The sequence below is a fragment of the Bombus pyrosoma genome, linkage group LG5 (genome assembly GCF_014825855.1).
Source record: "Bombus pyrosoma isolate SC7728 linkage group LG5, ASM1482585v1, whole genome shotgun sequence".
Classification (NCBI taxonomy): Eukaryota; Metazoa; Arthropoda; class Insecta; order Hymenoptera; family Apidae; genus Bombus; species Bombus pyrosoma.
In genome coordinates this window covers 6,318,296-6,340,384 of record NC_057774.1, presented here as the reverse complement: position 1 = coordinate 6,340,384, position 22,089 = coordinate 6,318,296, and the positions used below count along the sequence as shown (strand labels likewise).

General features: G+C 35.0%; 6 protein-coding genes across 18 annotated transcripts; 2 read left to right on the top strand and 4 right to left on the bottom strand.

Annotated features, from left to right (window-relative positions):
* Positions 1 to 180: 180 nt before the first annotated feature.
* On the bottom strand, positions 181 to 1,377 carry LOC122567815. Its single transcript, XM_043726848.1, has 5 exons — positions 1,257 to 1,377; positions 988 to 1,183; positions 716 to 899; positions 473 to 644; positions 181 to 404 (listed from the first exon to the last, which is right to left on the bottom strand). Exons 2-5 carry the CDS (start codon positions 1,165 to 1,167, stop codon positions 248 to 250), a joined length of 693 nt encoding a protein of 230 aa, XP_043582783.1. The 5' UTR covers positions 1,168 to 1,183; positions 1,257 to 1,377; the 3' UTR covers positions 181 to 247.
* Positions 1,378 to 2,308: 931 nt separating this feature from the next.
* LOC122567810 lies at positions 2,309 to 4,651 on the top strand. Its single transcript, XM_043726842.1, has 5 exons — positions 2,309 to 2,450; positions 2,532 to 2,617; positions 2,767 to 2,956; positions 3,030 to 3,171; positions 3,261 to 4,651. Exons 1-5 carry the CDS (start codon positions 2,445 to 2,447, stop codon positions 3,662 to 3,664), a joined length of 828 nt encoding a protein of 275 aa, XP_043582777.1. The 5' UTR covers positions 2,309 to 2,444; the 3' UTR covers positions 3,665 to 4,651.
* On the bottom strand, positions 3,960 to 9,483 carry LOC122567795 (transmembrane protein 8B). Of its 7 annotated transcripts, none has more exons than XM_043726799.1 (7): positions 9,117 to 9,337; positions 7,755 to 8,937; positions 7,282 to 7,538; positions 6,912 to 7,189; positions 6,192 to 6,824; positions 5,273 to 6,125; positions 3,960 to 5,204 (listed from the first exon to the last, which is right to left on the bottom strand). In XM_043726799.1, the coding sequence occupies exons 3-7, from the start codon at positions 7,461 to 7,463 to the stop codon at positions 5,042 to 5,044; spliced, it is 2,109 nt and encodes a 702-aa protein (XP_043582734.1). In that variant the 5' UTR covers positions 7,464 to 7,538; positions 7,755 to 8,937; positions 9,117 to 9,337; the 3' UTR covers positions 3,960 to 5,041. The 7 variants fall into 7 exon arrangements, with proteins under 7 accessions (XP_043582734.1, XP_043582735.1, XP_043582737.1 ...); XM_043726800.1 differs by having other exon boundaries at positions 7,755 to 8,917; XM_043726802.1 differs by lacking the exons at positions 7,755 to 8,937; positions 9,117 to 9,337 and adding an exon at positions 9,347 to 9,483.
* On the top strand, positions 9,424 to 19,670 carry LOC122567789 (probable ATP-dependent RNA helicase spindle-E). Of its 2 annotated transcripts, XM_043726780.1 has the most exons (11): positions 9,424 to 9,565; positions 9,640 to 9,774; positions 14,320 to 14,518; positions 14,579 to 14,876; positions 14,968 to 15,425; positions 15,518 to 15,887; positions 15,954 to 16,120; positions 16,200 to 17,390; positions 17,449 to 18,585; positions 18,663 to 18,997; positions 19,075 to 19,670. In XM_043726780.1, exons 3-11 carry the CDS (start codon positions 14,336 to 14,338, stop codon positions 19,211 to 19,213), a joined length of 4,278 nt encoding a protein of 1,425 aa, XP_043582715.1. In that variant the 5' UTR covers positions 9,424 to 9,565; positions 9,640 to 9,774; positions 14,320 to 14,335; the 3' UTR covers positions 19,214 to 19,670. The 2 variants fall into 2 exon arrangements, with proteins under 2 accessions (XP_043582715.1, XP_043582714.1); XM_043726779.1 differs by lacking the exons at positions 9,424 to 9,565; positions 9,640 to 9,774 and adding an exon at positions 14,082 to 14,225.
* On the bottom strand, positions 9,872 to 20,306 carry LOC122567792 (protein O-mannosyl-transferase 2). Of its 4 annotated transcripts, none has more exons than XM_043726791.1 (16): positions 13,955 to 13,977; positions 13,771 to 13,824; positions 13,070 to 13,263; positions 12,911 to 12,994; positions 12,755 to 12,839; positions 12,583 to 12,687; positions 12,402 to 12,510; positions 12,058 to 12,326; positions 11,885 to 11,991; positions 11,624 to 11,816; positions 11,345 to 11,548; positions 11,121 to 11,272; positions 10,954 to 11,042; positions 10,691 to 10,839; positions 10,223 to 10,632; positions 9,872 to 10,149 (listed from the first exon to the last, which is right to left on the bottom strand). In XM_043726791.1, exons 3-16 carry the CDS (start codon positions 13,183 to 13,185, stop codon positions 10,044 to 10,046), a joined length of 2,178 nt encoding a protein of 725 aa, XP_043582726.1. In that variant the 5' UTR covers positions 13,186 to 13,263; positions 13,771 to 13,824; positions 13,955 to 13,977; the 3' UTR covers positions 9,872 to 10,043. The 4 variants fall into 4 exon arrangements, with proteins under 4 accessions (XP_043582726.1, XP_043582727.1, XP_043582728.1 ...); XM_043726792.1 differs by lacking the exon at positions 13,955 to 13,977 and adding an exon at positions 13,357 to 13,627 and having other exon boundaries at positions 13,771 to 13,804; XM_043726793.1 differs by lacking the exons at positions 13,771 to 13,824; positions 13,955 to 13,977 and adding an exon at positions 20,197 to 20,306.
* On the bottom strand, positions 19,808 to 22,056 carry LOC122567805 (G protein pathway suppressor 2). Of its 3 annotated transcripts, none has more exons than XM_043726828.1 (8): positions 21,812 to 22,056; positions 21,525 to 21,741; positions 21,271 to 21,421; positions 21,094 to 21,208; positions 20,945 to 20,998; positions 20,677 to 20,835; positions 20,478 to 20,602; positions 19,808 to 20,408 (listed from the first exon to the last, which is right to left on the bottom strand). In XM_043726828.1, exons 1-8 carry the CDS (start codon positions 21,906 to 21,908, stop codon positions 20,235 to 20,237), a joined length of 1,092 nt encoding a protein of 363 aa, XP_043582763.1. In that variant the 5' UTR covers positions 21,909 to 22,056; the 3' UTR covers positions 19,808 to 20,234. The 3 variants fall into 3 exon arrangements, with proteins under 3 accessions (XP_043582763.1, XP_043582766.1, XP_043582764.1); XM_043726831.1 differs by having other exon boundaries at positions 21,525 to 21,736; positions 21,812 to 21,953; XM_043726829.1 differs by lacking the exon at positions 20,945 to 20,998.
* Between the last annotated feature and the right edge of the window lie 33 nt (positions 22,057 to 22,089).

Here is a 22,089-nt window from a genome sequence, read left to right as displayed (position 1 = left end):
ATTTGTCGCAGAAGAGTCGTTAAGCATTTCATACAATAGTTAACGAAAAGTGAAAGTCTAAAGCGACGGTGATTATGACTGGATCACGCAGCAGTGCACGCGAAAATATTTCGCGCGAGATAATAACGTATTTCCTTGAGCGTGGTAAAGTGTGACTTTGAAGTGTGAAAAGCCGATGTTCCTTCAATTTTGTGCAAAAATATTCCCTTCTGTATTTGTCCAGTAATAGAAAGTATGCGTTACATCATTACATTATCCCAAGCTCGTCCATCACGGTTCTTAAAAGCTTCGGCGTTATTAAACAATCCTTATAAATGTAAGCGCAATTATGATTTCCCTTTCGTCCGGTAATCACAGCATCTTGAATGATCGTACCATTTGTAACATCTTTGAACCAGCTGTGACTGTTGATAAATCAATTTAAAACATCCTCGTAATATCAAGTTTCTGAGTGTTCTCTTTTCAATCTTACCTTGATAATCCATCGATTATTTTATCTGTACTCGTTGGATTCTCCGAATTCGCGGCTACTGAAACGATCGAACAAACGATACGTTGCATGCACGGAATCACGTAATCGTTGCCGAACATCATTTCATTAATAGTATTCCCTATATGTAACCATTGTCCATTATCCGCCGAGCCTAACATCGTATACGATAAGAGAAGAAAAAACTATTAATGAATATAGAGAATTATAGTATCATTTACTTACGATAATTATACTGTGGATGCGCTTTCGAGAATAATGGCGAAACTACGCTAAACAGGGTGGCCATTAATCCGACAATCCCAAGGCTTTTCGTGTTAACGTTGAACAACGATGGAAATTCACCATTCTCCCCTATTTTATGCTCGAGCGGTATCGAAAGGAAAGGAACAGTCACAGACCAATCAATCTGTAACAATTATTATTATTACAAATAAGAAGACTTTTTATCTGGATCGAGTGAAAGTTAACAATTACCCGAATTTTCTGAAACTTACACGAAATTCTTCTTGTTCCGAATCGAAAGAGATCAGCCCACCATTTGGATGCTTTCCAAATACCTTACCGTGTGTCCTCGAAGTTTTTGCCTTTCCATTAACGTTATCCTTCGGTTCAGAAAGGTGTAGCAAACAACATAGCGATAATAATATAACGTAGTATTTGAACGAATTTCTCATGATTTTTATTGTTTTACTAAAAAAAAAAAAAAAAATTGATTTGTTAAATCAGGTGCTGCTACAGCTAATTGAATTTTTGTTATATTTACGACAAATCTATGGTGGCTGGTAAATCGACTAATTGGAACGAAGACAGGAATACGTGTGAGGAATCCTTGATCTCTGCTGGCAGTTTTTGTACAGAAGTCAGCCCACTCTTGACAAGTAGGAAACTCTATTCCGACGAGCGGAATTAACGAACCTAAGAGAGAATTCTGGTTAAATTACTGTACCGAAACAACGTCGCCGCAGCTGTTACGCCGCTCATCGTCACGCCTAATTCCGCAAATTCGCGTGAGTCCACGTTTCGTAATTACATATTCCCTCGTGTTTCGTTATTTTCGCTAAGGCCAGTCTAGTTTAAGGATATTCCTCATACCCTGTACGATACAACGCTTCACACGCGTACAGAAATATTTTCGTCGGTCGAGCGTTGTTTTATTAAAATTAAAACGAAACGCAGCAGGATAACGATTGAGAGACACTGGCAATACTTGTTTAATTTATGTGTGCATTCATATGTGAGGTTTGTCAGTGCACGCATACGAGTCTCGACTTTCGTGAATTTTCCAGAGCAACCTGCAGAACGAATTCCTCGTCTTAAAATCAGGTAGACGACGAACGCATGGTCGCGAAACCTGCATATGGCGTTTCAATTTCACGAAGTTTCTGCAGCCTTCTTGTGAACAAAATATCACGAAATGCCCTTTCCCATTTCACTTACGAAATTGCTGCTGGATTATGTCAATCGTTGTCACGGACTTTGATTAACTGAAATAAAATCTATGTACCAACATGGTCTTATTACAACAACGATTACGATAAACAACGTCTCATTTTCCGCAATGTAACATCGCGCAGTTGGTTGTTTCTAAAGAAATCGTCATGGACCTAGGAAGAGGTGGGTGAACGCGTTAACAGATCCTTATCGATCTTGCGAAAGATGAATTATTTCGGGCTCGACAACAATGCCGTCGCGAGTGATTCGCAGCGACAGTTTAGCGTATCGCTGCTTCTTCAGAAGAGACGAGCGGGTCACGGACCGTGATAACGTCCCATGGAAATCTAACAATGAAAGCGAAACCACCGGCTCCAATTATGTCCATGGTTTGTCATGTCGTGACGATTCGGAGTAGGTGCATGACTATATATGCCAGGGACAATGTTGGTGTTCCCCAGTTTCTTCAGAGCCAAACGATACGATACACCCACGAGGACTAATTTATTTTTCGCGTTCCATGGAGGTATGCTTCGTAGAAGTAGCGAATTCGCGAAAGAAAATGTTCACTGTGAATAATATCTTGTTTGAAATCTTTTTGTTGCAGATGTCGTTTAATTTTCGGAATCCTGTCCTGTTCTTGTTATCTTTGGCGGCGATCGTCGAAGGCAACCCCAAGTTTGACGATGGAGGGTAAGATTCTTCCTGAGTTCTGAAGTGATTATACGAAGAAAAGACGTTTCTTACACAAACGGCTTTTCCAAGCTCGCTTCGAGTTTTTCATCTCTTCATTTTTCTTCGAGTAATAATTTTCACGACTGAACGAGACAAATCGTAAACAGGTTCATACCGAGTTCCATGATCTATCTGGAAAAGAACGCAAAGTCCCAGGATCAGATAGCTATGCCTTCCGAGCCAAGGCTACGCAGTGAGACATCAACAAAGCGGAGTGACGTGGACAACGACGTGGATATTACGGATCGCAGCCAAGAACCTCGATTTGGTTTCACGAACCTTGGTAGCACAGGAAGCGTAAGCAATTTTCGTTGAATCTTATCCTCACGGAATGTTCATCGATATTTAAGTAACATAGACATCGACACAGGGTTACGGAGTATCGACGTATGCACCGACAAAGATAGACTTGGGAGGATTGTTCTTGGGCGCCATCATAGGAATAGGTTCCATCCTCATCATACCTAAACTACTCTACATTCTTTCTGGCACTTACGGCCATTATGCAAGAAGTAAATTACTTAAAGCTTTATTTAAAAGAAAGGAAAATAAGAAAAACCATGAATTTCTCTTTAATACAAAATAATCGTCTTTATCGTAGGCGAAGAGAGCGGCTTCGCTCAAATCATGACAAGAATGGACGACGTTCTGGCCCGTCACGGTATCGACACGACATCCTGCATGCAACGAGCCGTCTGTACTTATTCGCAACAGGCCTCCTCGTCGGTGAAAGAGGCCAATAAGTTAAGCGACGATGAGAAGGCCTCGTCGTTCGATCGCGTGATCGATACGATCACGACGAATCAGATTTTCCGAACGGCCATGGAAGGAACCGCGATACAGGAAGCGGTGGAAGCAGGGAGAGCCGGTCGAAATTGTTCGCGGACTTATTCACATTGCGGATTTTCCATGGAAACGATACTGTCTTTATTATCGAACGTAGTTACCACGGTCGCGGCAGTTAATACAGGAACCACGACGCCCACAGGAACTGGGACGTTGTAATCGCTAAGAGTGAAAATTTCTGATTACGCGGTAAAATATCCTGCTACGATTCTCGGACATTGAAGCGTAATGGATCGTATGGAAATGTAGTCGTCTTTAGGTAAAGTTGAACAGGATAGTAACGAAGAATACATTAGCGCCATATGATAAACCGTATATTATATTATACGGTTTCATTTACGTAATCGAGTAGTCATTTATCATAAATACGATCAGTTCCTCATGATGCAATTGAAATATTATTCGTAAATGAAATTAGTCGCAGGTATCTTTTAACAAATAAAAACGGAACAAATTGCAACAATTTCCTTTTACGTTTATTCGATCTTATACACATGCGAACCGAGAAAAGTGAAATTGTTCCCGCGTAATATGACGAAGTCGCTAGTTCGCGCAGTTTGGCGTGTAACGCGACGACTTTCCTTCGACATAGACACTTATTCTTTACACAATCCTCGTGTAAGGCAAACAGGACCGTATGTAATTACATAGCGTAACGATCTGTTATTTTTCAGTGTGAACACGATGTACAACGTTGTACACTATTTTAAAGGTTCTACAATCTTCGATGTAGATAAAATAATCTTTTAGAGCGTATATAAATATAGAATTTTTCCATTAAAATGTATGAGTCACGTGCGAGGTGTTGATTCCTAAGAGAATTAAAATGAACTTTGTAAAATTAACGTGAAATATCGAACCGTCGATATTCGAATTGGAACTTAAGCCCCCAAGATAGTTCTCGAGGAATTCGTTCTTAATTACAGATTATACAGCACTATGATATATTCACGTTAGTAAAGTGCAGTTTCGCTTTTACAGAAAAAATATTGGACATTCTCTGTTATACTCTGTACATGTAATTATATGTACGTATCCTAGAAGTTCTTTGGTCCTTAGCAAAATACATAAATCTTCGTTAAACGCATTGTTAAAGCTATGTAATTTAGTTGACATTAATAAATTCAACAAACACAAGCAATCAAACCTAACGTCGTTTCAATAATCCTATTATGGAACGTATCTTAATCGTGATATAAAAACATGTTTGGAGCTTCTTAATTATGCAAATATAACGATAGACAACATTGAAGCAATTAACATTGTCGTGAATTTCGTATTGTTTCATAACGTACATTCAATAGCTGAATAGTTACCTATCTTATAAACATTATCTGATTTTTACAAGAATAAGATCTCTGGTAATTACAATAATATGCTCGATGTACCGTCGTCTACGAGCACTTTCGATTGCTACAAATATCTTTTTGTACCTGATTCTTTCGTTAAATTGGCAACGAGATTTTCTTTTCCAGACAATAACACTTTTCAATAACTTTCACTTGGTAAATATAAGACAACATTTTTATATAACGATCATTTCATGTACTGTCGCTTCGGTAGAAGGAGTATGGCTCCTATAGCGACGCACACGTGCCACATACTGTGCACAATATAGTAATTCTTTCTTGTCTGCAGAAAGGCGTAACAAACAAGACCGAGGGAGACTAGAAGGAGACCAGCCGGAAAATAAATGCTTCTGTAAATGAAAACAAATTTCACTTAAAGTTAATCTCCTTTATAAATTTCTTAAAACATTCTACTCACCTGTAAGGACGCGATGGATAACGAACCGTACCCCTTCTTTTGCATCTCATGCCCCAAGACAGACCGATCAGTGCAGAACCTGTTATGGCTGGCAGAAGAAACACCCAGAGAGCTGTACGATCCATTTCGGCACTCATGGCCAGAATAACAGCACCAGTTATTTGACAAAAAGCAGTGAGCTTTGGTCCAAACGAAGCCATTGCCACCAACGTCACCCAAATGGACAGAAGGGCGTTGAAGAAGTCACAGAACTGTAAAACGCTCAGTCTCATGATGCATACGCTGTACACATCCTCTCCAGCTTCGCAGGCATGATAGAACGTCGAGAAAAACATCACTGCGGCGTAAACTATCGCCTCCGTAAAATATTCCCTACGCACGGCCACATAAACGGAACCAATAAATGCCAGGTTGCTGAACGTTAGCAATAGTACGCGGATTATTACGTCGCTATTGCCGAGAACATAAGTGTCATCCGCACAATCGAAGCCTCTGTAAGCGCCGGAACAATGACACGCGGCGAACACGAAACCGCCGCTCATGTAATGCATGCATTTCCCGCGAGAGTTGCAGCGACCTTCGATGCAAGGTAACGAAGAGATACGACTCTCTACTCTGGTGTTACAAGGGATCATGCAGTCACAGTCCTCGCAGGCGGTCCCATTCAGACAAGTTGCTATACAATGGCAATTTTCTTCTACGCAAAATGCTCTCAGACTTATATGCCAGATTCCTGGCTCTGGGAATGGAATGTGAAGAGTGGCTGGTCTTGTATAGTTTACGTAAATGTCTGCAGCTGTCGTGTTCTCCATTCGAGTGCAGCCTCCGCCAGCAGTGATATTCGAGTAATAACCTGGTAAATCAGAATTTCTTTTAACGACTATATCCCTCTTCGATTATTCGACTTTCAGTTGCTTACCTAATGAGATGCACGCGACCACGACGACGTTCTTCTTCTCCTTGTCTTTCGCGTCAACTAGTTTCAAACTTAGAGTCAGAGTTCCACCGACATCGTACACTCGACCGATTTCGAAGCTGAGGACGGACAATGTGTCTGAGGTTAAATTAAACGCCGATGGTTTTGTACCATTTCCCCGCAGGTGCTCGTAATCGAAGAGGAAAAAGTCAGGCAAGGACTTCCTCATCAAATCCACCGACTTCACTTGATCCAAATCGCGAGCGGGAGAATTGTCGAGCAACTGTAAGGACACGTTAGAGCTCTCTCCGGAGAGCAACTGGAGGGTAACATAGTGAAACGCGTCCGAATAGGGTTTGAAGAATACCGTGGCGTTTGTAGTATTCATTATCATTCCCGTGAGATGATCCTCCGCAGTCACGTGGACCGCGATCCTGCATTCTTCACCGCAAGTCGACTTTAATGACAAACTAGAATCCACGAATTCATCGGGTATTAACAACTGCATCACAGCCGAGTCCAAGCTTCCGTTCATATGCACTTCGTACTCGTATTTCGGATCCATTGGCAAGACTATAGAGGCAGATTCTAAAAGCAATTCCGCGTCCAACACTGTATCGCATGATGCTCCAAGTCCTGGAAATAACAATACGTATTTTCAACTGTTATCGTCGTGTCGACGTCAATTAATCGTTATATTTTATCTTTTTTTGGATGATCAACCTTGTTGCGTGATCTTTCCGTTATCAGGGTCGCTCCAAGATCGAAACGCAATAGCATACCAATCGCCTGGTGCGGGTGCATCGATTTTTAGCATACATTCATCCCCGTTGCTTTCCATGTCTAACGAATAATATCGGCGTCTTCCTTTCATAAGTTTCGCCGCGATCTTTGATCCATCCGGCCTCACAAACGGTAAGCTACCGGACTTCAGATACACGGAAACATTTCGAGCTGAGCATCTACCTATTCCCCCAGTCTTTTCTTCTTTTACAGTGAACCTAAAAGAAGAAATAAACAACGTTCATTCATTTTTCATATAGAACAAAGTAATAGCCGAGGCTCGATGCTTTTCGCGCTATTCTAAGTTTACTTGAATCCTGCAGCCACCGTGCAATCTGGAACATTGAAGTGGATAATGGAGATGTGACGATAGGCGTAATAGTCGTCGAGAACATTGTTGGGTCGATGAGCAACCCGTTCCAATTTGCTGCACAGACATCGTTGTATCGCGAAGATCCATGCAAACGAAATGACTAGTACGATATCTCGCATATTATAGATCCTGCTATTCGCCTCATAACAAGCTACTTCTTCGACTGATCGGAGAAGTTATGCTGCTCTAAAAACCTGTGCGGAAAAAATTATATACGTATCGATTAGAATTTATTATTTAATTGGAAGAGCGAGTGTATTAAAAGATGGAGTTGCGATTTTAGAGAATCAGATTAAAGATAATAGAGTGGATAAGATTACGCGTGGCCAGTAATCAGTCGCGATATAAATGAGGAAATATTCCAATTCGTGATAATTCGCGAGCAGGAAATGGAATAACATGAACTATACCTTGGCTGTTGATTTTTACGAGGCTCGTTTCAGACGTTGAAGAAGATTCGTGCGATACGTGTGATACGCGTGACCAAGTAGGTCAAATACCATTGCCAATTCCCGCGCTTCCTGCGCTTGCAAGACGCGATTGCTTATTTGACTGCGCTTCCGTGCCGCGATACAGAATAGCGTTTCTATCGGATTGAAACTCGTCGTCGTAGAAATTTTAATCTCGAATAATACGAATTGTTTAAATTCGGTAGAAATACTTTAATAAGTAATCTTTAATTCGAATATATTCATCGGAAGCGCAGAAATTGAAAGCAAGATTTATCGTAGATATAGAAGATATAATATGAATTAAACGATAATACGATAATGAAAAAAACATAGTGCGAATATTATCTGGTGACTTATGAACTAGTACCAGAGAATTATTAAGAAAATCGTTGCGAGATACGAATAGTAATTGAGAGATACAGCCGTTCGAATGCTTCGTATACTACTTGAAATAAATTAGCCAAGTATTGTGATAATCGAACGAGTCTGTTAAATAATGTATGAAAAATTGATTTTCTATAACGCGACCGCTCACCAATTTGTCTTCGATAGTTAATTGTCGATTCGTTCGCGAGATCACTTTTATAATGCATTCGAATTACTTTTCAGTGAACGCGTTACGATGGATGCGCAAACCGATATTCGATTCTATACGAATAACTTAAGGATTGTATTTCAATTAGAATCACTTAATATCTACATATACGGCCTAAGGAATAATTCACGGAAAGCTGTTAAGTGGTCGTTAAAAAACAATGAAAAGCAGAGATTAATTATCATGCTTTGTGAACTCGATTGGCACGTTATATCTAACTGATTTAAATCTCTGAAAATAAACGTTATGAACGAATTTAAAATAAATCGGTAATGTGAGAATAACATAGCAGTTTAAAATATATACATATAGCGACACGTGTTAACTTTGCTTGCGTGTCAACACGCCTACACGTTTACATCCGATTAACGTAGTTACACATGTTCGTAACGTTCCACACATAATCCACACGGGAATGGGATAGATTACGTTTCAGAAGGGTCGAAACGCTGCCGGCTGCGGCTGGTAAGTCAAGATGGATAAAGTTCAAGCTGTTTATCTTTCCTCGGTACAGCAACAAGTGTCCCTAAACAATTCATTTTAAATCTGTTCGTCCACAGACGAATTTACCAGATGATCGAAATTAGCGCGCGAGTTCACCGTCGTCGCCAATCGAATATTTTCGACAACGTTAGTAGAACAACGACTAACTACGTTACTGGCCGATCAAATTCGATACGTATCACTTGACACTATTATAATAAGATTTTCGAATGCCTACATACACACACACAGGCACAGACGCGTGCACACATACACACGCGCACGAGCCAGATGCTTTTAATTTCGCGCGATTTTTATAGTCTAATGTCGTGGATCTAGGAAGAAACAAGAGTCTTGGTGGTGAAGCTAAAACTTCACTAGACTCGTCGGTCGTTGTATATTTCTGGTGGTCGATCATCGGTAAGATTAGTCATGCGGTTTCACACGAACACATAAACACGATAACACGTACCGGATATTCGTAAGAACACGTGGTCGCTTTGACAGCTATCCCTGATCTCACGTGAGAGTGCGTTCGTGGCCGCTCAACAGACTGAAAATCCCCGGGAGCTGTTTATTGATCGTTTACTGCAGAAAGATACGCGCTACCATTCATCGGTTAAATGCGCTTGCAACAAGGGAACTTGGTATAAATGGTGACTCAATGCATCGAGTGACTCGACGTGACCCGGTGATTTTACTAAACTAAATAATACCCAAAGATAAAGAGAGAATTCTCAGTGAACCATGATTCCCCTTAATCAGACGCTTAATAGAGAATTGAGACGGGCAACGGCGCAGCTCCAGCACGTGGGTCGATCAGCTGAGCGAACCACGCTCACTCCAAATCTTTTAAAACAGACATCGTGGGTGTTTATACAGCATTCCTTTTTTATCATGGTAGCGTAATATTTTTCCTTTTATAAAATCGTTTTATTGGGATGTAGTTATTCTTTAATAAAAAAATATTTAGAAAAATAAAAATTGAGAGAAAAAATTAAACAAGCTTTATAAAGCATTTTTTATATTTATACATATACGTATAAAAATGTATTGATATGTACAAGTCATATATTTCTTATGTTTTGTTAATATAAGTACTGGTTTTACCATTTTATATTACTCTTTCGTGAATTTAAAAATATTAAAACACTTTTAAACAGTCTTCATTAAAATTCCCAAGTATCCATCCATCTTAAAGAATGCATTGGACTGTCAGAGTCTAGTGAAGAGGGACCAACCATTCCATAAGCCAATGGAGAAAACAAGTAGAAGCTATAATAATATGAATAAATAATATATATAACTGCTCCATTAAATATTCGTTATTCAATTGCATTGTACTAACCTGTATATGCTACTTGAAACAACAATCCCCACTATTGTGTGATATATAACATTTCCAACTTTATTTGGAAACAAAATAAGTAAATTTTCGATAATATAATTTAAAGTGGTTCCAGTTAACATTGAACTGTACAACAGAGCTGGGAAATAATGATGGAAGTATAAAACTCTACTCATTGCCCAGAATGGTACATAATGCAAGAGCCAACCAATAAAAAGCCATTTTCCTGCATTTAATATTTTATCCCTTTGTTTAAGGACAGCAGGAGTTTCTACGCAATCGCGTTGTTGTCTCACGCAAGCATGGACGTATAATATGATAAAAAGTATTAAAAATATAATATTGCCCCACCATATGATTGGATTGCCTAGTAAATATATCCTCAAACTGTTCCCAGAAAAAAATTGACCCTGCAATATAATTATGACTTAATTATATTTCCCCGTTACTTATAACAATGTAACCTACCCTGTAATTAATAGGCCACTGCCAAGGACGCGATGACACTTCCCCTTCCTTAATTTTCAAGTCAGAATTTCCTTGCAACATTACTGCATGTGACTCTAGAAACCTATCTAAGAATCCAGGTGCATATACTTGAAAACTAACATTTGGTACTGTAAAAAAGATTATTAATTAGTAAAATATATATATATCATTATTTATATAATTTATTTATATAATATATATAATTAATTATATATATATATTCATAATTATTAGACACTAACATTTAGCATAATTATTGTCTTCTATGTTCCACAATGCATTCTTATCTCTCATGTTTGGATTACAGGAAACTTCTTGTTGGTTATACGCCCTAAAAAATTATAATTTCCATAGAACGTTTCTCCATTTTCCTTTTTCATTCGAAAACATATAGAACTTCATAACTAACCACTTTGGCAATGTTTTACCGCTGCATGTTAAAACGCAATGGTGTAAATAATGTACAAATTTTAATTTACTCGTTACGGTTTCAACTACATCGCCATCTTTGCCGTTTCCTATTAAAATCTTCCATATATCGTTAGCATCACCAGTACCATTCTAAGAATAAAAATAAAAGTAACTGAATAATTAAAAGTAATAATAATTAAGATTATAAAAAGATAGACTTACTTCGCCATATCCCGTAACTTGATAGTGTTTCTTAGAAACGGGAGCAATCTCTTTATGCGAATGCAAATTTCGATGGGTAATAACATGTTCTAAGCGTATAAGATCACCATGTTTTACTAGTTCTGGCTCCGACGATATATCGTCAGTATCAAATTTTTTTACTAACCATAAATTATTATCATCTTTATGCGAATAAGTTGTAATCTGATGGAAAAAATGTATTAATATTTTATCAAAATGTATTGTCAAAATATATGTATAAAGTAACAAGATTAATACTTGTTGTTGTCTAGCTCCTATGCCTTCTGGATAAAGGTGCCAATGAGAATGTAAATATCCTCCACCAGTTCTATGATTTTTCAATGTGATTGTAGCTCCATAAGCTAATTGTCGTGGCATTGTTGCATTGTATAAAGAATTTCCTTCTAATAAGGATTGAAACTCGGAACTATAAAATCCATCTCCACTTCCACTGAAATATTTCAAATTATTATTATATCCATTAAAAACGTGTAGATATACAATAAATAAATCGTTTACCTTTTATTTAATACGGTAAGATGAATGTAAAAGAACAACATGTACAATAATATCGGGATAAAGATGAGACAAATACACCGAGCTAACAAATGTTTCCCTACATTTATCTGTAAAGGTGTAGGAGTGAAATTGATTTGTTAACTTTAAACGATTGATATATATAAGAAGCTTACCATAGATTTTGTGAGGTCTCCTAATTCTCTCCATAATTCAAAAGCAGTGTTAAATCCAACTAATAAAACAACAAACAAACCAACAAATTTTACACTAATTGTACAAGCAAGAGAAATTCCTGTGAATGATAACCAACCCCACCATTTCCATGTAAATGATTCATCACGAAGAGAACCTGTATGAGCCATTCCCCAAGTTGCACACATCATAAAACATAATAATATAGGGTCCAACAAAATGTATTGATTTAATGTCAATAATCCCACATCTGAAACACATGAATTATTTAGCAATATACTTATTTTATCATATGGAAAAAGTATTATAAATATAATATGTATACCGAATAAAATAAATAGTGCAGAAAATGCAGCTGCTTGAATAGATTTTGTTAAATCCCATACAATGAGATATGATAGAGGAACTATCGTTGCACCTAAAAATGTACAAAACTGGAACATATAGAACATATTTATAAAGTATTGCTCAATATTTTAATATAATAAATATTAAAATGCACTTACAATTCTCATACCAACATATTTAACATTTTCAAACTTATCTCCAGGTTTTTCAAAGGGAAATGTTCCATCATATCCAGTTAAATATCCAGATAATGCTATTAACATCTGAAAGATAATAATATAGAGTTTTAATATGTTATCATAAATAAAAACTTACATATATGCCACTTACTTTCCCAAGAGGTGGATGAACATCAAAGAAAAATGTTCTGTTTATGTACCAGCTTCCCATTTTACCAAAATGAGTTTCATCCCAACTAAAATATCCAATATTTCCCATAAGTCAGACATAAATATAATTTATTAATGTTCTTCTCTAAGTTCTTACCAAACATGCTGTGGTTCTGTAACTTTGTAAAATCTTGTCCCTGCTGTAAGTATTACAATGATTCCAAGTAAAAGCCACCAATTTCTGTATGAATATATTTAAAAAATTAGAAAAAAATGTTATAAACTTCTGAACAAATTATAACATAAAGCTACATACAAGTCCATTGTCTCTTCTTTTTCTACAGTTCTAGACATTTTATGTAAATGTATACTTTTTGTTTTGTGTCCATATTGAGAGTAATTGTTTGTATTCTTCATATTACCAGATATCATCTACATTAACACGACGGTTTGTAAATTGGGGATAGGCTGCAAACACTATTTGGCAGGTAGAAAATGAAAAACAGTTAACTGTAAAAAAAAATGTGTAAAAGACTTATTTATAGCTAGTATAACAATTGCAGTAATATATAATTGATGTTTAAATTTAGTTTACAGTTTTACTTTGCTAATAGACCACTGTTACCCCCACTACTTTTTCCGGGTCAACAACTTTTATAAACGAGCTTCAGTGTTATTAATATGTAGACCTTTTAATCTTACTCGTCTTAAATCCTGACAGACGTATTAACACATTAGAATCTTGATATTTTGGATTGAGTATTAGATTTTCATACTCATTAACTGAGGTTATCAAGGCAAAATTCCTGACATAGATCCTTCTTCATTAAGTCAATAAACCGGACCCGACCCGCAGTCAGTTATCACGGCAGGACTGTATTTATTTTATTACTTAAGATAAATGCGCTTATTAACAGGATAGAAACGTTATAATAATTTTCTGTATAATATATTAATTGATATATAATTATAAGGAATTATTTTGAGAACATAAAATACTTGAGTTATATTACATACCTTAATATACATCTATACTATCTACTTGTCAAACTTCCAGTTCTCCAAGAACATCTGAAAAAGGACCGTTATGTTTTATAGGGACGTAGGAATAAAAATCTGAACCCCTAGCCTTCTATTTTATTATTAATTTACGAAAGTTAAGAGAATGAATATATCTTAAAATCGCATCAAATTTACGTACATTTGATAGATGAAAAATATAACAATATTTCGATTGTTATATTAAAATGATAATAATTCATCGGTCCTGACTTACTTGTGTATTATCATTATCCAGACTTATACCCACTGATATGTTATTATTACAGAGTATCTTATATCATCTCGCCTGTGGTATTATATATATTACGCTAATGTTTACGAACTACGAACTTGGTGTTAGGGCACATTTATTGACTAACAGAAAAGATAGGGCATTGTTAAAGGTTATTGAAAAACGTGTAAACTGTAAGGTATTAAAATGAAGCACAAGATATATTTTAACAGTTGTATGAATTGTATTTGTATAGATTAATTAAAAATAAATATAAATATTTACTGTTTTAGGTATCTTTTATATAAGATGGATACATGTAAATTATCTAATTTTTATGAAGGACCGGTGGTATTACCTGGCCCAACAAGCCGGAAAAAACGACTACCATCTAAAAATGTATTTTTAGAAGATACAAATCCTCAAAGGGAAGAGAAAGGGACAGATTATATAGCAGAATATGTACAAAAAGAAGAAGAAGAACTTTTGCGGGTATAGTAATTTGTAATTTGAACATTATTAGGAACTTTATTTAACTCAATATATTTTTAGGCTGCAAGTTATCATAATACAAATGATAAAAGTGGTCTTGAAAATATATCAGTAGGTACATACGTCATGGAAGATATGCAAAATGAACAAACATTAAACATTTACAAAACATATCAATTTGTTTATCATGCAAATCCTAATTTAGTAGTTAATAGTAAAAGAGATCAGATAGTATCTATGATTGAAACTAATTCAGTTGTAGTAATTCAAGGGCCAACTGGTTGTGGCAAAACTACACAAGTACCACAATTTATTTTAGATTCCTGTTATAAAAAAAGACTTCATTGTAATATTATAGGTAATTTTATGTGCTTGCAATAATTTAGTTGAACTCTTAAATAGATACTTAAATAGAATTCTTACAATATATATATAATTTTATTTCGTAGTTACGCAGCCTAGAAGAATTGCTGCTATAAGCATTGCAAAACGTGTCAGCCAAGAAAGACAGTGGCCAATAGGTACCCTTATTGGATATCAAGTAGGTCTGATAAACCACACAAGTAAAGATACACGCCTAACATATTGTACTGCTGGGGTTCTTTTACATAAATTGGTAAATAGCAAAAACATGTTGGACTATACACATGTCATACTTGATGAAGTTCATGAAAGGAATGAAGATATGGATTTTCTTCTCCTTGTTGTTCGAAAGCTACTATATACTAATTCACGTTCAGTAAAAGTTATTTTGATGTCTGCTACATTTGATGTAGAGAGATTTGCTAAATATTTTTCTTCACCCGTGGGAAATAAACTTGTTCCTGCCCCTATTATTGACATTCCAAAGAAAACATTTTTTAATGTTGGTATCTATTATCTTTGTCAAATGGTTACATTAGGACTGGTAAATATTTCATGTTAATATTTGAAATGAAAATATTTAAAATTTAATGTATTTGGATGTATTTATTGCATTATATTTCTACTTTGTTACAGATACCTGAAGTTTCTGCTACCAAACCATGTATTACAAACAAAATGTTGGAATTTTGTGTTAATCTTATAAAAGTTCTTGATGATGTAGACATGAAAGCTGATGATGCAAAGTATGATTCAGAAACGAATCTTTATGAAAGACATGTGATTCTCATATTTTTACCTGGAATTAACGAGATTGAGGAAATTAATAATTTGTTGTGTTTGCCAAAACATGAACAGAGTAAATGGGATATAGTGATATTACATTCCTCAATTACAAGTGAAGAACAACAGAGGATTTTTCAAAAACCACCCCATGGCTATCGTCGTCTTATCTTATCTACAAATATTGCTGAAAGCAGTATTACTGTTCCTGATGTAAAATATGGTTTGTTAAACTACAATAAAAGAAAGTTTGTATATAAAGCAATGTTTAACTTTATATTTTTTTCAGTAATTGATTTCTGTTTAATAAAACATCTTATTACGGATCCACATACGAATTTTTCGTGCTTAGAGTTAAAATGGGCGAGTAAAGCAAATTGCGAACAAAGAGCAGGTCGCACAGGTCGAGTAATGGATGGTAGAGTATATAGATTAGTACCACAAACATTTTATGAGGTAATTTCTGTCAAAAAACCTTTTTAAAAACGTAACAATGTTAATATAAAATATGCTTCAAACTTTATAAAATTTATAGAATGTTTTGCCTCAAGAAGTGTCACCTGAAATATTACGAGCTCCATTAGAAAATCTAGTCCTCAAATCAAAGTTGTTAGACATGGGAGAACCTAAAGCTATTTTAGCACTTTCTCTTGATCCACCTGATCTTAGAAATTTAGAAAACACAATACTATTATTAAAGGAAACAGGAGCATTGCTAAATAAGGTCAATGAAATACAACCTTTTGATGGAGAATTAACAGATCTCGGTCGAGTTATGGCTAATCTACCACTAAATATCCATGTATCGAAATTAATTATGTTAGGCCATGTTTTTAGTGTTTTAAAAGATACAATAATTATCGCAGCTGCTTTGTCTGTTAAAGATATGCTTAATAATCCATTTCAACAAAAACTGTTAGCCTTCAATGTCAGACTTAATTGGGCAGCTAATTCTTGCAGTGACTGTGTAACTTTCATGAATGTATATAAGGTATGGATTGCCGAAAAAGTTAATCGTCGATTAAATAGTGATGTAGAAGAAAGAAAGTGGGCAATGAGAAATTTTGTACAAATCAGAGTGTTGCGCGAAGTTAAAGCACTGGTAACAGAATTAACGCGTAGATTAGAAAAATTAGGTATACAAGAAAGTGCTGGTGTTAATAAAGTTGTTTGGACAGAAGGAGAACGACCATTTATTTTAAAAATCGTAATTGCTGGTGCATTTTATCCGAATTACTTTATCAATAACGTACCAGCATCAGAAACTAAATTGAATGAACATGCTGGAATAAAATTACTAGGTGGTTTAGATCCCTTGAGGACAGTATATTTACAAGGTTGGCCTTTGAAACAACCTGGACTATTATATGCTCGCAGAATTCAGGATATCTTCAAGGAGAATTTGAAGATGTCTACTGGAAAAATAAATGTATCTTTTGACAATTCTTCTCGCGTTTACGTTCAGTTCATTCAAGGAATGTCTGAAAAACAACATAAAGATGTATCAAGAGGAATATCTCCATTTATTTATAAAGCAATCAGAATGAGACATTGCAATATTCCCATAGAGATACCAATTTTACATGAAGATATGGCTCTGCAACGAGCAAATGAGATGAATTTAAAGCAAAAATCCTATTTTACTCCTAAAAGTGTGTTAAAGGACAAAATTAAACCTGAATTACCGGGTTTGCGAATAACTCGTATTCCTCTAATTATACAAAACGTACGTATTTCTAGCCAAATTACAAAATACAAAGTTAATCTATAACTTAAATTTTCAGGTTAAAAATCCTGGTTGTTTTTGGGCTCAACAACGTAATTCTATAATTACAAAAAGACTGATTAAAATAGAATCAGCTATTGAACAAATGCAACATCAATTTGAAACATTCAAAATGGCTCCGGAAATTGGCACAATTGTAATTGCTCCATATGAAGAAAACAATCGCAAAATATATCTTCGGGCAGTAGTGGAAGGTCATGTATCATTACCAGAAATATTAGTACGACTATTTTTTATAGATCATGGTTATTCAAGTGAATGTCGATTGCACGATTTAAAACGTTTGGAGAATGATAGCGATATTTTTGATATTCCTGCGTTAGCGTTTGAATGCAAATTAGCAAACATTCGACCATCTGTAGCGCATAATTTCAGTGAAGATTGGTCACAGGCTGCATGTGATCTATTCTGGACATTAATTAATAAACCTGGTTTACTTTTTGGAGAAATTTATTCTGTTGTCAATAGCGTTGTTGTGATTGACTTAATTCATAAATATGAAGAAGACGAAATTAGTGTAAATCAGTGTCTTCTTGAAAAAACACTTGCAATAAAAAAAGAGGAAAATTATTTGTCACGTTTTAATCATAATTTAAGATTGCAACAATCAGATATGTCGGATGAACAATGTTATTATTATGAAAAGTTACAGTATGATCAAGACGATATGACCAATATCTATCCAGATCCTCCTGCAGTTGCAGAATGTAACACATCAGAAAAATTACGAGGTCCATTTTCACCACTAGAAATTGATTTAATTCATCTTATTAGGGCTGGTAGAGATAAAACTGTGAAAATGGCGATGAATTCGGTGAATTCTGTTCTTTTGGACACCGATCCTGAAGATTCTTCTCAACGACTTTTAGTAGCAGCATCCATTTCTCAAAGTGCACGTGGTCAAAATTTAACATTATATAATACAACATTAATGCCGCGTATTCCTGGTTTAACTGCCTTAATTGTATTGATTTTTACGCCTTATATGGAATTGCGACGCAATAATTTTGGAACCTCCTATGTTGGCGCATTATGTGGATTAGGTTTTGATCCTATTAAAAAGAATAGTATTTATCCGGAACACGATATAGAACTTTATTTTGACACCGAAATTACTATAGATGATTTACAATTTGTAAGAGCAATTCCTATTGTTTTAAATATTTTTTCTTGTTTAAGTATATTTGTTTAGTTTCCTCATTTGTTTATCAGATAAATAGACTACGTCATTGGATGAATATTGGAATGCAAATTAATCAACAATTTAATAGCAAAAACAATATGGAAGAAATTATTATCTGTCAGAATAGAATAAAAGATGCATTGTTGAACTTAATTGAGAAAGAAAGAAAGATTCAAGTTACAGAATTAATTAATAATTTTGATAGATGGAACTTGTATAATGAAAAGCTGTTGCTTCGGCCTAATAAACAATCCATGATCACTAATAGCATATACAGACTCCATAATGCATTAGAATTGGAAGAAGCAAATGAAATACATGAAATTATAGAACATATAAAAGATTTACGATTATTGGCAACTGAGTAAGTAAATTAGTGGAACATCTATTAAGTTTAAGTGATATTTCCCAATTATTTTATATTCCTTTTTAATATTATAGAGATCCAAGGAAAACTGGAATTACTCAAATTCCTTGTAAATTATGTAACATTACAGTATGTGATATATTTGACCTTCGCAATCATTTGTACACAGCGAGGCACAGGCAAAACGAAAATATATTAGGAGTTAAACTTTGAACCATAACATGACAGACTACACAAACAGACTGTTATTATTAGTAAGTAACTATAAAATATAAAATGTTTAGTATTCTACATATTAAAGATATATCATTGGAAGAATTAAACTTCTATCTACTTTATTTTATTTGAAACATACTTTTTGTTACAAATGTTTGAGTTTCGTTAATAATGTATATTATTTTGTTATGATAACATAACGCATTTTCATTTGAATTCTATATTTAGAAAGCATGATGACTATACTTTTTTTTTATAATTTTACAAAATTACGACTAATATTCATTTGCTGTATAACTGAATATTTTTTATTGTAATCTGCAAAATCATTTATAATATAAAATAAAATATATATATAAATAAAAATGTTGCACCTACTGTCTAGAATATATCTATAGATCTTGTAACTATACATTTTACACGTACTATAGCGTTTAGGTAACAATATATAAAATATTTCTTTTTACAATATTTTTATGAAATTGATAAATACACCCATTTTCAAATATTTTTCAATAATATTGTATGGTGTTTAGAGGTTTATGTGTAGAGGATAGTTGGTATGTGAAGTTTAATGAACGAGATTGCTCGTTGTTGAAACCGTTGAATATATTTAAAATGATAAATTAATGTACAGCTTATAATTACTGAGTCGTTAGTACAAAGTATAAATCGCAAAATGAAATCGCGAATAAATACTCGTTAATGCTTATCGCGTAACTCGGTAGATACTGAAGATACTGTTTCGCGCAACTAACTGATAACTGATTGATAACTGGTTGCTAACTGATAGATACTGTTTCGCTCGCGATCACGTCCGTTTATTTATACTGGTCGGAGGAGAGTCGGAAAATTCAAATTCGTCTTTATTCGACGTTCGCATTTAGCAGCGACATTGTTTTGCCCGGAGTTTATTTGTCATTACGCTTCATGCGTCAAGGCTGATGATTGTGAAACATATAAATAATACAATCAGTTACCTCAATTTGTCTCAAAAGTATCTGTGATCAGTCATACTCTAAACTTCTCTCTGGATATAACGAGCTCCAGGTTGGGTATATAACAATCGTCCAGGAACATTAGCACCAGAGGCGCTAACATATGTACCTGGTGGTGGTGGTGGATATGGAGCTGGTGGTGGTTGCGGTGGTCTTACTGGATATCCTGATGTAATTCCTCCCGTTTTAGCACCCTGTTATCAAATTTTTCGTAAAGATGTTGCATTATTATGAAAATATAATACTTAAATATAAAGAGATACCTGTGGAGGTTGCTGAATTGGAATAGCCCCACCATGAACAGTAACATGACTACTTGGCCTTAAATAAAATTTATCTTCTGCATAGGCACCTTTATGGTCCAATGAATGCAAACTTGTAACATATGCTAATAAAAGAATAGTATTGTAGGGATTTTATTAATTTGTATAATTTTAGATCAATAAAAAAACTTTTATATACCAGACTGATGTGTCGACAATGTTGCTCTGTTGCCTGAGAGATATACCGATTTAGTTGGTTCAGGTTCGCGGGACGGTTGCGATGTTGATGCAGAATAGCTATAAACACTTTGACCAGTAGGGGCTGAATAAAAATTGGAGGCGGAGTATTGATTGTTTTCTGTAAGAAAATGCATAATAACCAAAATTGAGGATCAGAAATGTGAACGTTGTTGTTGATGGCTTTGTAAAGAAAGAGCATGGAAATTAAAGAAGGTTTATTCACTCACTGTTCCAGAGAACAGCTCGGGAATCGCCAGATCTCCTAGCTGCTTCCTCAGATTCTATACAGGCACAAACATCTACGTTTAATACTCCCTTTTCTCTTTTTTTCATATTTCTTTTTGTATTTGTAACTTCTGTTTTTTTATATACTTACTGGAAGGTGGAGGATTATAGTTTGGTATTGAAGGTGTTGGTTTGTATCCGTAACCAGCATGATATGGGGAGGCTGTTGGAGGTGGTGATGGACTATGTGTCCTCTTTAATGGCCCCTAGGAAAAAAGATCTATAAATAAGTTAATTTTTTATAAATAAATAAATTTGATATACTTACAGTTGGTAATAAAGTATGTGTTGGTGCACCTACAGCTACTTTGTAAAGTGGACTATTGCTTCTTGGTAAAGGAAGAAACAATTGTGGATGAACTACTCTAGGGCCTGCTCCAGGGTATCCTCCTACTGCTGTTAAAACTTCAGAACATACACTGTATAACAAAAATAATCAATTATGATGTATCATTAAATGTAAATCAATATACCATTTGATACCGTTTGATTCCAATATATTTTAAGAAATATGATATAAACCTTGTTTCTTTGATTAATTGCCGTCTTCTATTATCATCTTCATTTAAAACTTTCTTCAGTTGCAAGAATAATTGATGCTTTTCATCTTTTAATTGTGAAAGCTCATTTTCTAGATTTGATATCTGTTCTCTAGTTTCACCTAAAGTCATTACATCTTGTTTTTGTTGCCGTTCTCTTTCTTTCCTTAACCGTTCTTCTTCTGCATCTGCTTCCTGTTCTATACATTTAAAATAAAAAATTAGAGTAAAAGTGAAAATCTAATGGCAATTTCCTGAAAAGAAGGTTACCTTGTTTCTTCCGTTGTCTTTCCCTTGTAATGTGAGCTTTTAATGCTCGCCACATTTGTTCGCTACGTTGAGGAGGACCGACGATTACTGCCGGCATGATTAATTAATTATTTTTCGATTTTAAAATAATGCAAATCCTTAGTATGTAATAATAAACCTGTCAAGACACATTTTTTGTATACGTTATGGAAACGTTATATATTATATAGACAATTTGGTCACAGACTATATATTGTATAGATTTCGTATCAAACGAGGTATACACAAACTTATTGTAC